Source organism: Larus michahellis, chromosome 3 (genome assembly GCF_964199755.1).
Source record: "Larus michahellis chromosome 3, bLarMic1.1, whole genome shotgun sequence".
Lineage (NCBI taxonomy): Eukaryota > Metazoa > Chordata > Aves > Charadriiformes > Laridae > Larus > Larus michahellis.
In genome coordinates this window covers 108784201-108800776 of record NC_133898.1, presented here as the reverse complement: position 1 = coordinate 108800776, position 16576 = coordinate 108784201, and the positions used below count along the sequence as shown (strand labels likewise).

Below are 16576 nucleotides of genomic sequence, written 5' to 3'. Positions count from 1 at the left end.
TCAGAAGGTCTGTCTCGGACTTTGAATCTGATAACTGTCTCGTGACTGTTTATTTTAGTAAATCACTGTCTATTGCCAGCCCAGAAGAACAATGTGTGCAGTGAGCTGGTTGAGTATCAGCTCCCCTCCTTAGAGGTTATAAATGTGACTATATAGATAAGCAGGGTGATTCTTCCATTTAGTCATTTTTGATTTTTTTTTTTGTGACTGTGAAGCAGTAGGACAAAGCAGTCTGCCATGAAAATGTGTTTGCTTTGCAGAGTTTTGCATTTACTTCTGGAACTTAGTATCAAAGTACAATGGAGTCAATTTGCCTAGGAGCTGGACCAAAAAACCACTTGCTTAATTTTAGTTACATCAGCAGCCCCAGTGAACTCAGCTGAAGCAACTTACGCCCTCCCATTTCAGAGTGTGTTCAGTGTTTTGCTGTTCGGAGCTTCAATTTGTTGAATTAAAAGGTTAGTCTTGTAAGTGAAAATGGAACCTGTGGCTGTTTGGATAATGTTTAACAGATCTTTTGAGTGTCTTAAGACAGAAGGCGTTCAATCCTCCCCAAATCGTCAGTGTCACAGAGAGTTGCACTGGCCTGTATCAGTTCTGCCAGTGGCCAGGGCCTCAGCATCAGCGACCGCATCGGGTGGGAGCTGTGGCAGGAGAAGGGAGGGACAGAAAGTGATACTGGCGTGGCTGAGCACTAGGTGTCCATGAGGGGACAGCCGTTATTTTTTGTCTCTCCCTATTTATAGACTGCAATAGACTGAGCTTCTCCAGTTTTTATAGGCAATGTGCGCACCAGCTTTATTGCTTCGTTTCTAGCAGAAGCCAGTTCTTCCAGCACTGAGATTATGTTTATATTCTTACAAGAGTTATACCTAACTCTTGCATCAAAAGTATTTCACTTCTTCAGTCTCTGCCTTCTTATCATGTTTTCTTTCAGACAACATTAACTTTGCAATAAAGCTCTATTTTAAATTGTGTCCATTTATATTGTGTTCTAGGCAAGGTGTTTTTTACATGTAGTGTTTGACTGTAGCTCCAACACTGAACTGCAGCAAATCGCTTGCCTTTAAATAGGTCATTTGATTAAATTCATCACAGATATGCAAAGAAATCATAATCGGTTGTAAAAAGATTAACTTTTAATATGTTCTGCTGTTTATGGGGGGTGGAAGGGAAGTAGGGCCTCCCTTATACATATTTTCTGCGTATAAAAACCTTCAAAAATTTAGCTGTAGTGTTCATTGCCATGGTGATAAAACTGCTGATGTAACATAGAAATTTTTTTTAAAAAAAAAAGAGTTTTAGCTAATTATATCTCCTCAATGTCATTCTTACCCGTTTTAGTTCCCCTTTTTTTTCCTCGGTATCTTCCCGAAAAGCACTCCAGTGAATGGAAATGGAAATTTATTTCAGGAGTAGAACATTATTACATAAAATGTTCCAAGGGAGAATCCATTCTAAAAATGAAATGAATTTCAATTATTTAGCAACAGCTCTCGGGCCTGTTTATATGATCCCAATAATGCTGCAACAGCAAAGGCTAAAAAGACAGAGGAGTAGGAGGTTTACATAATAAAGCAGCAGTAAGGACCTTTTGGATCTAGGAGCAGCCAAACAATTAATCAAACTCTCTGTAGTAGATAGTGAGATTTTTTTATTAAAAAATAAAAAGGGTAAACCGGAAAAGGAGTGAAATGGCTGCGTATTTACAAAATATGTATTGTGCTTTTACTGAAGATTTTTAGGGACTCTGGTTAACGTTTAGAAGTGCTATGTGTGCCGCAGGGCATCTTTTGGTTTTAAAGGAAACAGCTCTGTTTAGTTTTCTGAAATCCAACAGGAGCTCCTTACCATGCAAAAATAACAGATAAGTAAAATTCAAATTGTATTGAAATGAGAAAAAAGAAAATGGTGTAAAAATATTGCTGAGAGTCTTAAGAAGAGAGATTAAAAAGGCAAAATCTCAATATAACTTCCAAGAAGTTGGACTTCCTTTGCCAAGATTTTAGTAGGAAGGACAATACGTAATATTGCCCCGACAGGCTACATGGAGATGTCACCTGTGTCTTTGTTTAAAGCAATGTAAATGAGAGGAGCGTGACTCCATGAAGCCAAAGAAATTATTTTGTTGTTATACAGTAGAAGTAAAGAAAAAATTTACTGTCACTGTCAGGAATGGTCACCGTGAGTTACAGTGCTGTATTTAAAGGATAGCTGTAGTAACTAATTAAGATAGCGGAGTAGGAGGTTCTCAGAACCTTAGTAACCAGTCCTCATAGCATTAGATTTTTCCCAATTTTGTTCTTAGGAGAAGACGGCTTTAAGTATCACTGCCTGCTCTCCTTGTAAAGGATGTGCCTCCGTTGCTTGAAGGCAGACAACCCTGCAGCACAGTGGTCAGGACAGAATCACAGAGAAATGAAGTGTAAGGGAAATGGCACAGGAGGTGATTGTCCTTACACTTCGGCAAAATTCAGTAATGTGAGAAAGCAGACTATGTCTGGCAGAAGCTTTTTTTCTGCTGGACATAACTTTTTAAATCTGTGTCAGTCTGCTTATGAAGAATAGAGCTGGGAGGGCTCTTGCTTTCTGGAGTTATGGGAAGCTTGTGTGGAGGAATGCAGGACTGGAAATTAAACCAGAGTCACGGAGTGGTCCACAGTACCTTTGCTTCATCAAAAATACTTCCTAGTAATGTATAACAAGCTTGTGTTCTATAAAAAAAACACCGAAAAAGCACAAATGCCATATGAGAAAGGAAGAGAATGGTTGAGAGGAAGAGCATCATCATTGTTATAGGTGCAGGTAACTATTTATTTCACAATTTAGTAAACCACAGTACAGTCGGATTGCATTTCAGTGGCCCAAGCACAGCTCTGTTAGCTGAACAGAGGGCATACTGAGCACCAGAACAAAAAACCCCCAAACCTATTAACATTTGAAGACAAATATACACACTTCACTAATGCAACGCACTTCATTGTAGAGCAAGTTTACACTTAGCGTTTGTGATCTGCAGTTGAAATCTCAACAAAGGCAGCTTTTCACCAGCCTTCATCACAGCTCGCACTGGAAAAAAAAAATCATACTGTACATGAGTGGACAGCTCACTTGTTTTTTCATAGTCACATTCAGTATTTCATTATTCAAGAACATCCTTAAACATATTTTTCCTTTCAGCTTTAAAAGAGTTTGTCCTTTTAAAGAGATTACTGTGACCTTGATACATGTAATTTCATTGCTCATATGGATGATGACACGTTACCTGTTTAACAAAGACATGATTTCTGCTTAAGTTGCTGTATTCTGTTTATATCCATATATCCTCTAATGGCATGTGTGTTTCCTGGAAACAGATCCAAAAAGCAAAGAAAAAAAAAGTATCATTTCCTCTCTGTGGAAAACAAACTATACTTTGAGGCTACAGCTTTCTTTTGTCCCCACCCCACCAGGTGCCAGACCATAAAATGTAGTTGTTTTATGATTTTAGTGCTGGGAAACAATAAAAAATTGGGGAAAATTTTAGGTCAGCCTAATAGGTCTGTACAGTGGGCTTATTTTTTAGATGGTAAGAGCAGCATGGTCAAGTAAGAGGATATGCACCAGTGTGCCCTTGCACCTACCCAGGGTTGACTTCAGAAGATCTATGCGGGAACACATGAGGATTTACCCGTGTCTGGTGGTGGCTGTAGTTGAGCCCTGCGAAGGGTGAACATAGAGCAGAACATAGGCAATAAAATCATTTGTCCACGTATAAGCTTAATTGTTGGCTTCTGTTCTTTGTAAAGTCAAGATCTTTGTCAGATTATTTTACAGGTTTTAACAGTTCTGTCACTGCATTGGGACAGTACGATCTAAAATTTGGCATTTAATTATAGGAGTATTTGATTGGTTTGGGCATTTATGTTTATCATTTTCCCTTCTTAACTTAATTTCTGTGTTTACTGCATAACTCATTCTGGAAAATTGGTTTTACTTCTTTTTTTTCTCTGAATTTGAAATATATCAAAATAAAAAGTTACACAACAACAAAGAAAAATATGATTTCAAACCTTGGCTAGCAGATGGCAAATCAGCATTTTAAGTTAGATATCTAGATTTTAAAAAACCTATTAAAATATTTTTTTAGGTTATATGTTATTTCAAAGTATATTTTCAGATGCAGATGTTTCCTGCTTTTCCAAGACTTCAAAGCAAGCAGTTTTCCTTTTGACCTCACGATAGATGGTTCATGCTTAACGTTGTGCTCAGTGTTTAAGATTCTAAGTTGCTGGCTGATAATTTGCTGTTTTCACCTATGGAAACAGTAATGCGTATCATCAGAGTTCCCTGCTAAAAATTACTGGTTAGAAGTTGCTTCAGGGTTGGAGTATGAAAGCACGCATATTATTTTGCATTTTAAATGCTTAAAAAAGCATTAAAGATCTGTTGTTTAAAAATGTGAGCATCTTGCTTCTGCAAGGGGTTGGAGAGTTTTAATTATCAAAAACTGGAGTTTTTGATAATTTTAAAAGTTTTAAAATTGTACTGAAGTATTTCTGTTTGCACTTTGTAAAACAAGCTTTAAGTGAAATAGAGTGAGTTTAAGCTAACCCGCAGTTACCTTGTGCTTGCTGTGGCACCAGCTGTGGGAGAGGGCTCGCATGTCATACGTAACTTGAACAAACCTGAGCTCTAAATCACAGAATTCAAATACTGATTTTTGAAAACTCCAGTACACAGAGGTGTTTGGGCATCACCGTTTGAACTTCTTTTGTGCTGAAGGAGCAACTTTTTGTGCTTTGTTTTGGAAACTAAATTAATCTCATTAATATCTTAAAAAAAAACCAAAACAAAAAAACCCCACCAAAACCAAACCTGCCAAGTGAACCCCACCAAAAAAAAAGCAAACTCCAAGCTTCAAAAGGTTTGTAATTTATCTATCATCATAGACCATCCATGCTTCTCCAGCTGAAGAGGGAGATGCTGTCCTACCAGCATGAACTGCTACAGTTTATGGAGAACAACATAGGTGTCTCTGAAGGTCTGCATGAGTAGATGGAGCCGCTTCAACTTACTCGTACTTGTTACACCTGCCGAGGATGACCTAATTGTTGTGCCTTAAGGGTATTTTAGACTGTGGTTCTCGGTAGACAGAGCTGGGATTCAGGATCTGTCCCTGCAGCCTACGTGTGCCTTCTATAATTCACCATTGCTGGGTTTATACTTTGTAAAGTTCTGTGAGGAAAGACTTGAACTGTGGTCCACCTCCTGCTTTCCAGTTGAGTGCTTTGGGCTACAGTCAGGCTGCTCCTTCCGTGCTTTCCCAGTGGGGCTGTGATTCATATATTCTTGGATGTAAATTGGCTCAGCTTCAAGGGACAAGATGAAAAACGCATTCATTCGTGATACACCATAATTAAGGTCTTTTTCCAAAGTGTGGAACGTGTGGGTTCATCCAAGTTATATCAGACATGGAATCCAAATTCCCTGCTTACTGATGAAGTGAGTAACAACTTGAGAGCTATGATAAAGAGGGGAATGACTGCTCTCTTGCATGTAAAGTTAATAATAAATCTAAGAACATGTAGGTTTTGAAGCTGGAGGATTCCAGCGGAGTTTAAATGCTCCTCCACATGAACTTGGGCCACGGCAGAAGTTTGGGCAAGCCATAGTTTCCATTTCTGAAACTTGGCAAGGCCATTTTGAAAATCCATCTAAAGTGAATCAAACATATTTAGTAAGCATTGCAAGCAAACTTACTTTGTTTTCATTAGAAAAAATAGCAATCCCATAGATAATATGTTGTAGAAAATCATAGAATAATTTTGATTGGAAATTACTCTGGAGGTCATCTTGTCCGTCTTTCATGAAGCAGGTCTGATCAGACCTTGTTGTTTAAGGACTTGCCCAGCCAAATTTTTAATATCTTTGGACAGGATGGAGATTCCACAACCTGTCTGAGCAACCCATTGCAGTGTTTGACCACCCTTATGATGAAGAAGCTTTTCCGTACTTAAAATCCAAATTTCCCATGTTCCAAATTTGATCCGTTGATCCAATCGCTGGGCTCCTCTCAGTAGAGTCTGATTCTGTCTTCTGTGCACCATCCCATCAGATAGCTGCAGACAGCACTTCTTTTAACCTCTCTTTGTAGACTGTGTGCTCCAGTCTCCTGATCATCTCGGTCACCTTCCACTGGACTTGTTCCAACATGCTAATGCCATTCTTGTAGGGGGCAGCCAAACACCAGTGAGGGGACACAGCACTTCTGGTAGCATTGCACAGAATAAAAACTAGGAGAAAAAAGGAATCATGAACAAGTTCGACTCTTGAGTATAGTGTTATGGCAATAAATTATTGAGTATTGTGAAGCGAAATGCCTTTTGGGTTTATTATTAAGAATAAATGAACATAGTCTATTCATAAAAGCATATTTGTAAAGATAATCTATGTCTACTTTTAGATACTGTGGTTTAGACATTTAGGACAGAATGTTTCAGAAGTTGAATAGTATTTAAATTGTCACGTGTGTAAAGTTGAATACCACAACCCAGCAAAATACTTGCCTTTGCGATGAGTGAGAGGGTACAGCTGATTGTATTTGCCTGAAGTTACTTTGATCTGGGCAGAGATCGTCACTCTTAAGTAACGCAGCACTTCCTAAACTTCGCAGGGCAGCAGCGTGTTTCTGTGACCAGCCTCCTGGTGTGCCATGGTTTACTGCTGGTTGGAACAAACCTGGGTATAATAGTGGCATTGCCAGTGCCGCGCTTGCAGGGGATTCCCAAAGTAACTGGTGAGTGAAATTTCTCAAACAGATCACTTCTCTTCTGTCAGTAGTTTAAGTGAACCTGCCAAATGATATGTATTGTTTAAATAGATCAGAGCTTTGTGATGAAATTATATCTGTTGTTCTTCCTGAGCTTTAGAGTGTATCCAGATACTTGTCTAGTTCTGTTTGAGCTGGGACAACTGTTTTTCTTTAGGGCATAAGAATAGGATAGGCATTACTCCTGTCAGAATACAGTCAAATATATGGGGATGAGAACAGAAAGCAAACAGTCTTTCTTCCAGATTTGGGGAAAATAGATGCATTAGGCTTACGGATATAGGTACTGGAAATTTAGTATGTTGTCTAACCGGTTATTCAGTAAACTGGTGTTGTGCCTTTTCTCCCCAAAACAGGAGACTTGGAATATATGAGAGTATATATGTAACACTTCTGACAACGATCAAGATTTTTGCACTTTGGAGAGATGCATTTATTGAGTTACTTCCATATTACCCCATTTGAAATACAAACGCGTGACTGCTGCTCTATCACTTTGCAAATGTTTAAGTTACTAGCAGAAGCAAGATTTTAAAAGTGTGTTTAATAGGGACTTTGCCATGCCATGTTTTGGGTTCAGAATTCTGCTCGAGCTTCTGCACTGCGTAGGGAAGCTGGCAGATTTTCTGAGGCAAGCTGTTTGCAACTCCCTTCGGGGGGGGAGAAAAAAGCTTATGTAACTTTGCAAAATGAAAACGAAATCCTCTGTGTTTGGCAAAATACGCAGCAATAATCTAGTATGACATGGGATAAGTGTTTCTTAAAAAATACGGAACCTATGTTAGGTGAAAATAAATGCAATACAAGAAAATGCATAGCTGCAGAATCAAAAAATCTCTCATTTTATACTTCCATTTTCAGTTTTGCTTATTGTGGTTTATGTCGTTTGTACATTCTTGCATTTATTTTGGGTCAAGATTTTTCAGATTTCACAGATCTAGCAACATTACATTGAGAGATCTATTTTTGTAGTCTTTGATACCATGTTTGGAATTTGAACTGAAAAATTGTGACTTCTTCCAGTTGTGTTTCCAACAGTGATGATTTATCTTTATATCACTGCACTTTCTGTAAAAGCAGAATGTGCTTTATCATAACCTGGAATGCATTAGGGAGTTAGGGATGGACAGAGTGATTTGTAGGGTTGTGAGTTTTTCCCTTGATAGCCTAGCTCTTCTCCATGTTGTAGCTGATTTTGTAGAAGGCTACATTTTACTTTTCTTTTTTTTCCTGAAAAAGCCACGTATACTGATGTCATTACAGATTCTGAATTTAGTCATCCGCAATTTGTTCTTCATACATTCTAATGATTTGCATAGTGAAAATATTCCTTGTACCACCAGCATCCCACTGTTTAAAAACTTCAAAAAAAAAAAAAATTAAGTAATTTCCTTATGAATCTGCCATGGTAACTAGACAGCCGTTCAGAAGGGTGAGGTTTAGTTCCTGCTGTACAGTGGAGAGGAGTCTGTTGCAATGAAGCAGAAGTTCTTATGCTGTTCTGGAGAGATACAGAGGTACAATGGGATTAATTGAAAACCACATATTTTGTTTGTGGATTACTGGAGAAAACTCACAGTGTTACATTTGTGTCAATGCCAACAAAAAGAAGTTAGCAGCGTTTCTGTACTCATGCTGTCATGAGAACAGAGCACAAAAGTCAGTCAACTAAAATTCATAATGCCATGTTTCAGCTCATTTATTACTACAGTCCTGAAATGCTTGTGGTACAATAGATTATTTTTTGGTACATTTCTTTTTTCTCTAAATTGTGTACACACAATGCAAGAGACAGTTTGGATGCATGTAATAGAGTTTTCAGAGTTACGCTTTTCTGAGCAAATTTCAAGAACTAATTATGGTGGAGCACCGCGCTAAAATAAATAATGTTCTTTAATTGTGTTTTTCTTTTGGCTCCAGGAAGAGGAATGGTGTCGTATCATGCACACAATGGCCCAGTCAAGCTCCTTGTAATGGCTACGTCTATAAACAAGAAGAACAGAAACAAACTGAGGAACAGCCTGCCTCCTGGCTCAGAACCTAAAGACGACGACGAAAAGAACGTTGTGCACAACGAAAGACCGGGCTCTTCCCTTAGTAACACACATGATGCTGCCATTTGGCTGGGGGGTTCAGCGGGATCCATTGCACAAAAAAGTGACTTGTCGTCATCTTCTGGATCCCTTACGTTGTCTCACGGATCAAGTTCCCTAGAACACAGGCCAGAGGACAGTAACATTTATGAGCTTTTGAAGGATCAAAATATCTCATTTAAAAGTAAAAGACAGAGATCCAAGAAAACGAAAGCAAGTTCAGTGTTAGTCATTTCTGGTGGCCAAGGACACAGAAGAGTGAACAAGAAGACCAAGCAGCAGCGACAAGATGAACTAGTGTCTTCAGTGATGGTCTGGCAAATCCCACTATTAAATATCTAAGCAAACTAAATCCAAGATACTTTCTGCTATTAAAAAAAGCCTGATATCCTTTTACAGAAAATGCCAGCTTAGGACCCAAATTGGACAGACTTTATACACCTGGGAGCAATTTCAGTACGCTTTCATCACAGGATTAAGGGTTGCAAGACAGAGTCTTCACATACTAGAACATTCTGCAGTGCTGGGGTATTGGAAAACATTTAACCATTGATGCTGTCCTTGATACTTAGGGGAAAAAAAGGATCTGTTAGACACTTTTAAATGGTTTTAGAATCTCTATTTATATTCACATTTATAAATATCATAATTATGTTCTATAGCACTTAGGGAAGGCAAGGAACACATGCCATGTCTCATGCTGGTTTTTGCTTATGTAAATCAGCTGTTGTTTCTTTTTTCAAAGTGGCATATTGCATGGACTGTAGATCTTAACAAATTAGCAAATATTTTTAATCAATAAATAGTCTAATGCAAGCTAATATTAATTTGGTAATTACTATAATAGTTTGTAACATCATTCCACAAGCCAGAGTTTGGTCTGGACAAAAGCAGTTACGCTAATTGATTGGTATTTGTTTATTTCAACATAGAAAATAGATATTTTTTTATTATTATTATTATTTCTAATGCTCAGTATTATTAAATGTTGCAGTACAAAAAGCGCATTAATTTTCTTGGTAGGTGCAATGTCTGTGACGCACTTCCATTATACAGGGAAAATTCTAAGGATGCTATGGCGTAGGGCAAATAGAAAATACAGATACAGGACAGCTGTGCATTGTAGTGCTGCCAGTGCATTCTCCCCCGGCAACTTGTATCAAAGCTAGACACGGACTATGCTGTTTGTAAGGAGGCCTGCACATCCAGTAAATTAATAATGGCATTATTAATTAAATCATTAATTGGGGAGAAATATATTAATATTGGAAGATCTATAGGAAGTGCGGGTAATCACTAAGGATAGAGGTTCTACATCAATCCATTTGTGCTATGTCCTCAGGCAAACACCTATCAAAGAATGACCCAGCGCAACAGCAGAGATGCGATCATATCTGAGTGACGGTCACCTCTTTTCACCCAGAGTTTCAGCAAAGCATAGTCTTGTAAATGGATATTGTGGAAAATAGCATGCACAGCTCCATGCACGCAGTTGGGCAAGCAGTTGCTTTGGTAGTCTGAGAGGGCTGAATTCTAAAATTCTTAATGAACCAATGTATTTCCAAAGGAAACTTTGAATTTGGGATTCCTCCTGAAATGGCTTTTTGTGCTAGTCTCTGCACATGTGAAATACAAGACACAGACTTCAGCTCAGAAAGACATTGCCAAAAATGGTGATGAGACACAACTTTCAGTCAAAATATGTTTAATACAGATAAGATGTTGAACGGAGGCACTGGGAACATCCTTTTCCCTCGTCAATAGACTGAAAGATACAGAGAAATTAGGATGATTAAGTTTCAGTTGAATACATTAGGAACTGTAATGCTGTCCGTCAGTTCAGTAAAATACAAATTTAATATATCCAAAGCAGAACGTTCGTTAGATGAATGCAGTGACTAGAATCAAGTAAAACTTCTGGCTACTTTGGTAGCATTGTTGTCCCGGTAAGGGGGGGTTTGCCTTGAAATTATTTCTGCTACTTCTAATACAAACTCCTTGATTCCACCATGTTTTGTTTCAGGCTGCCTAGTTCAAATCAACATTAACCATACATTTGCCCATGACATTTCAAAGTAAACAGTACTAGAGATGAAATTATTTTGTTTGATAAAAGATAAAGGTGGGGTTTTTTCCAAATAGCAGTAGTTTTTTGTTTTTTAAAATGTTGATGAGATGTACTTTCTTTATTTTTGCAGCAGATTTGTGCATCTCTTAAATTTGCAATCTGTCTGGTCTAAAAAGCAAACATCTCTCAAGATGACCCCCAAATCAGTGAGCGGGCTGACTTACCAGGTTTGACAGAGCACGAGAGTAATGTCAAGGTCTTCCCTGACAGCAAGTATGTGGGATAGAGGGAATGCCAGTGCAGTCAGTCTTTGCCTGCTAGGTGGCACCAAAATAGGCGTTTCAAAAATTAGATACACACCCCCATTTCTTTTCAGAGGTTTTGCCCACATCATACATCCTGATCAGAACAGGATTCTTGAGCCATAGGAGCACGGACGTCAATGAGTCACAAAGGACACTTGGTACAGATGGGATTGTAGGCTTAAGATCTTCATTACTGTTTTGTGCTTTTATTCTATGTCTTTCTCTGTGAATCTTGCAACTTTAGTTGGGTGTTGTGAGCATTGCCACGGGCTTAGTGTTGGCATGAGTCCTGGTGCAAAAAAAAAAAAAAAAAAGGCCAAAAAAAAAAAAAAAAGGCAAGCAGAGTGCCTCTAAGCCAGGCAGCTGGCAACATTTTCCCAAACTTTTCCTCTTCTCCCTGGCCTACTGCCTGGGCTTGCCCAGCTTGAGGGATCAAGGCCAGTTGCGTTTTCTACACTCTTCCATAGCTATGGCCCTGGGAGCTGCTCTTTGCCCACTGTGTGGAAGTACTACATTGTACAGTTTAATGTATGTATATTGAAAAACAAGGTAAAAGATTCTTCTGTGTATAAAGCATATATAATCTAGTATCCCTTTGCTACGCTGCAGTAAAAAGACCACAGGTTTTATTCTGCTTGCTCCTCGGGTGTGGGATTCCGTGTCCGTGCCTTTGGGACTTGAAGGATCATGTCCACTCTCTTGTGGATCTTTATCATGAGGAGCAGCAAGCAGGGTCCACCACGCGTTCAAGTGGAAACCCATGCATTGCGTTACTACAGGATCTGCTAGCAGTAATGCATGAGAGTTGTAAAGTGAAATTCATCCTATCTTCCAGCTGAAATGCGATTTTCTTCAGTTTTATCGATAAGGCAGTAGGAACCAAGTACAAATCTGCTCTTGTGAAAGTGCATTGGAGTTTTGCCAGTGACTTCAGTAAGAACAAAACTGAGTCCCTCACTTACATTATACTATTTTGGAAATACATATCTATTTATCTTCCCAAGCTATAAAGCAAAAGAGAAGCTGTATGTCTGTCTTTAAAAATACACATTGTCATGAACCAGATTTTTACTAACTAACTGAGCACAAGGTGCAATGTTTGTTTTCTGATCCGCAGCTAACTGGTATTACCTTACTGTGAAAACGGGCAGGAACCAAAGTTTCTCTTACGGCTGGCAAATAGTCTTCATAGCTGTTGTAGACTGTGCTGCTAGGTAGGTCGGATTTTGCTTTCTGATACTGCTTTTCTAGATTAACAGAAGTTACAGAAAATATTAGGAAAAGACAGGAGCAAGTGTAACCACTATGATATATTCTATATATGTTTTCTAACACATAGTAGTGTCTTTTATAACATACGAGCCATAAAACTTGTGTATTTATGTTCAAAGTATAAACTGAGAAAAATGTTTAATAAAAGATGTGATAAAAATTAACTTCAGAAGTACATTTCTTGGGTCGTCATTTTAACTAGAAGGCTAGAATTTGTGGCATGCATTAATGAATTAATATATATATTAATGGACTCATGAAAGGGAAAATAGGATATGTGATTAGGACAACAAAGATGCATATTTTTGAATTTTATAGTTTCTACAATTTAAACACCAGCAAATGCAATTTCTGAGAATGATATGGTCTCTTCTAAGTTTGACCCCTGTATCAATGGACCCAAACAGTGTCTGAGCAGTAGAATTTCTACTATGCTGTCTACATACAGTGTGCATCAGCACTCGGGCAGCATGCATGATGCCTAAAAATGAGAAGCATTAATATTCAAAATGAGTATTGCAGAGCAAAAGCATTAACAGACAAAATTAATTTTCAGTTGCTAACTGGCAATTTGTTCTAATTAATCTGCCCTAAAGGATATATACAGAATCCCAGGATGGTGTTTAAATACTGAGACTTGTATTCATCAGACTTGGCAATAGCCTCTATGCGTGTACCTGCACTATTAAAAATAAACAAGAAGAGTTATTGAGAGCTGTTTGGTTGCTAGTGAAACCTGCCTTTTTGTTCCAGTTTTTATACCACATCTCTTTAATATATGGTTCTGAAACACATCAAAATCAAATTGCATGAGTGCAGGATACTGTACATGTACACACCTGAAGACAGATTCTGTCCCAATGAGAATTTACAACTAATTTTTTATGGGTGGGAGGCTAAGTGCTAAAAATTGCTTACTGCCCCTTTGAGAGAGGATGGGATATTGGGAAGTGTTCCCTGAACTGTGGCTCGGTGCTTAAACACCACTGTTCCTCTCTCTTCTGTCCTATTTAATTTTCTGAGCGCATAAAGACAAATTAGTTTTTGTGCAATGCATTTGGGGGTGAGAAAAATCTGTTGTTTGGAAGGTGCAGCTACAATGGAGGTTTCAGTAAGAGTTAATCTGTATTGCAACGAGTGATACCATGGAGCTGATACAGTATATTTTTAGATTGGTTTACATGTCTTCATAGTAATAATACTTCACATAATAATAGTCTTGTTAAGAAGGCAGATTAATATCATTCGTAGCTAGGAAGAAACTGAGCTGAAAAGTGTTTGCCTGACTTGAAGCCACATGATGAATCTGTAAAAGCACACAGATTAAAGCCACTGCTGCTTTCTAAGCCCATGATTAGCCCTTAAACTGCCTCCTCCTTGCAGCCATCCTGTACGTGCGGATGTTGAAACTATCTGTGCTAGCAAACGGGCCGGGACTAGGGCGACAACTTGACTTGTGACCACGGTTAGTGGCTGGCTGGCTGGGACTGAGCCTGGCCTGGGCTGCTCCCATCAAACAGCACTGACAAGGCCACTTACCTGGGATATTTTGGGGACTGATTAACTACATGGATGTAAACTGTGTGGTGCTACTTGCAGAATAGGTTCTCTGCCTCTGGTTTCTTGACACTGATGCAGCCTAACATGTATCTATACAACCTACTCCGTATGGGATGCTTGCCTGCCGGTCTGGAACTTGAGACCAGTGTCTTACAGTCAGGAGTGAGAAATATGTACTAGCATAGACTTGACACCTACTATACAGGTACCAGTGGTTGGTATGAGGTCTCGGTGTTAGTGTGTCTGTGATGGTTCATCAGCGGCTTGCACTACGCCACACCACAGCTCAAAATTCTGGGTTACTCTCCTCATCTTTCTGATATAGGGGTTTTACAGCTGTATGTAGAAGCTACATCTCACTTTCTTACAGATGCAGCATGCACGCTGCTAGATCTATCTGCTATTTGATTTGAGAAATCTAGTTCAACACTTTTCAGAATGAGTTGATGTGCTGCTGCCTTGTACTTGTGCTTACTTGATCATAGCATTTTCCTTAAAGGCATGCCCAGCTACCAAACTGCCAGAAACACTCTTTGCCTCCTAAGACAAAGAATCAAAACAGCAACACTGAAACAGCTTCAGATGAAAGGACCTGAAAATTTCCTAGGCAAATGAAGGTTTAGTGTGTGATTCCATTTGAAATACAACAATGTTGACATATGACTGAAAGCACTTCTAGTGCTTTGGCCAAGCTCCATAAACCACACTATAAAGGCAGTTAGTCTTTCACAGCACGACCTTCAAAGGTGTTCAAAGGGATTTTTATTTTGTTTTTTTCCCCCAGCAAAACAGGCCTTGACAGCAGAACTGCAAGTTCTCCTGCTGTGCCTATTGTTATACTCCAGGGATAATCACAGTTACCATTAATGTGCGTCCCAACCTGGAAGATGAGCCATAACACCTAGGATTAAAATGACACATCCTGGGGGAGATGAAATCATTGTAAGAATTCACTGGAAATCTGATTTAAGGAGTATTTTGACATCAAAAGATTCAGGTGAACCTCCATCAGAGTTTTCTCAAGCACTGAAGTACCTAATTTCCATAAAAAACTGTATATTTACATGCCCAAATGCGGTAACAAGAAAGGTTTTAAATTCAAGAAGCCAGATACAGATTAGCTACCGAATTACAGAATTTTCATTTTTGTTCTCCATTATTCCATATTGGAGAAAAATTCTATGGGTTTCACCTCGAGCATCAGGTTTGCCTTGAATGTTGGCACAAAACCTGTATTAATTCATGCCTTCCAAAGCAAATTATAAAAGTTGTTTCCTGTGGGCTTTTCTGGTTCGTTCTTTCTGTCTGCATTTCAAGTTGCAGAACGTGCCTGTCAGACTACGCTAAATGCTTTTTTAACGTTCCCTTTCTAAAGAGATTTATTTATTTTCCTGTGATTTGGGTAGCACAGACTGGGTGCATTAATGAGGAGGATTACCCCGAGTTCAGCCAAGATTTGTAAGCGCAACAACTTTTCTGCGGTGTTGCTCAGAGCAGTCTGTGATGCTCTTAATCCTGATCCCCAGCAACTGACACCATCAGTTAGCTTAAGCTGCATCTACCCTGCTGAACTGAAGAGCACTTCAATTGTTGCTGACACACAGCCCGAGGCTGTATCGGGAGGGATCCGTGTGCCAGTCCCTTCCCAGCACAAACCCTACTGTCCAGGCAAGCAAAGCTGCTTACAGCCTATAGCTATACGTGATGACATTTCATTGATACGCCAGTATTTTGGGAAAAACAGATTGATCGCAAGGTACTGTGCTCACTAACCATGGTCATACAGGCACGTTGAAGAGACAGGTGGTGGGACAATCCATGGCTGATTAGGACTGGAAAGAAACGTTGACTGGATAATCTCAGAAGATTGTAGAGAGCAAGGGTAGGCTTTCATTCTCTTTTTCAAATTCTTTGGGGTTTTTATTATCTTTCTGGCTTTGTTCATCTAAGTAAATGCTATGTGTACCCCAGCTTTTAACCTTATGAAATGCTTTCAACCTCATTAAAAGCTGTTCTGCCTCCTAAGAGGATTGTTCTGGGTGATAACAGCCTGCACTAATACAGTCTCTTTTGTTATGCTGTTGGGTTTTTTTCTTAAATTAAAACCAATATTGATCTGTCTCCGGTGCACAGAAGTATGCAACCCCACACTAAAGAAATCTTTATGATCTATTTTTCCTTACGACTACTACTGCTCTACCTCCTACAAGCTGGTAACCCTCCCAATGCAACCAGCCCTTTTCTTTCAATTCTGCTATTTAGATATATTACAGGGATGCGTGAAAACTAATATGCAAAGGCAGATCAGCTTGGGTCAGCATCAGACATACGCAACGTATCCTGTGTAGCATGCCTACAGCACGTATGGGTTTTGTATTCCAAATACACAAACTGTATTTTAGGCATCTTTGGCTGCTCAGCAGAAATGCAATAAGCATTTCGTCTGTGCCAGCAATAGCATCAAACC

General features: G+C 39.0%; 1 protein-coding gene across 3 annotated transcripts in view; it reads left to right on the top strand.

Annotated features, from left to right (window-relative positions):
• ARHGEF10 (Rho guanine nucleotide exchange factor 10) overlaps positions 1–12767 on the top strand; it is a 121347-nt gene extending 108580 nt beyond the window's left edge. For all 3 annotated transcript variants that reach the window (XM_074581661.1, XM_074581659.1, XM_074581660.1), the window contains 2 exons: positions 6656–6778; positions 8732–12767. In XM_074581661.1, coding sequence (XP_074437762.1) covers positions 6656–6778; positions 8732–9246 — 638 coding nt within the window. In that variant the 3' untranslated portion in view covers positions 9247–12767. The remainder of the gene's footprint in view (positions 1–6655; positions 6779–8731) is intronic.
• The last annotated feature ends 3809 nt before the right edge of the window (positions 12768–16576 follow it).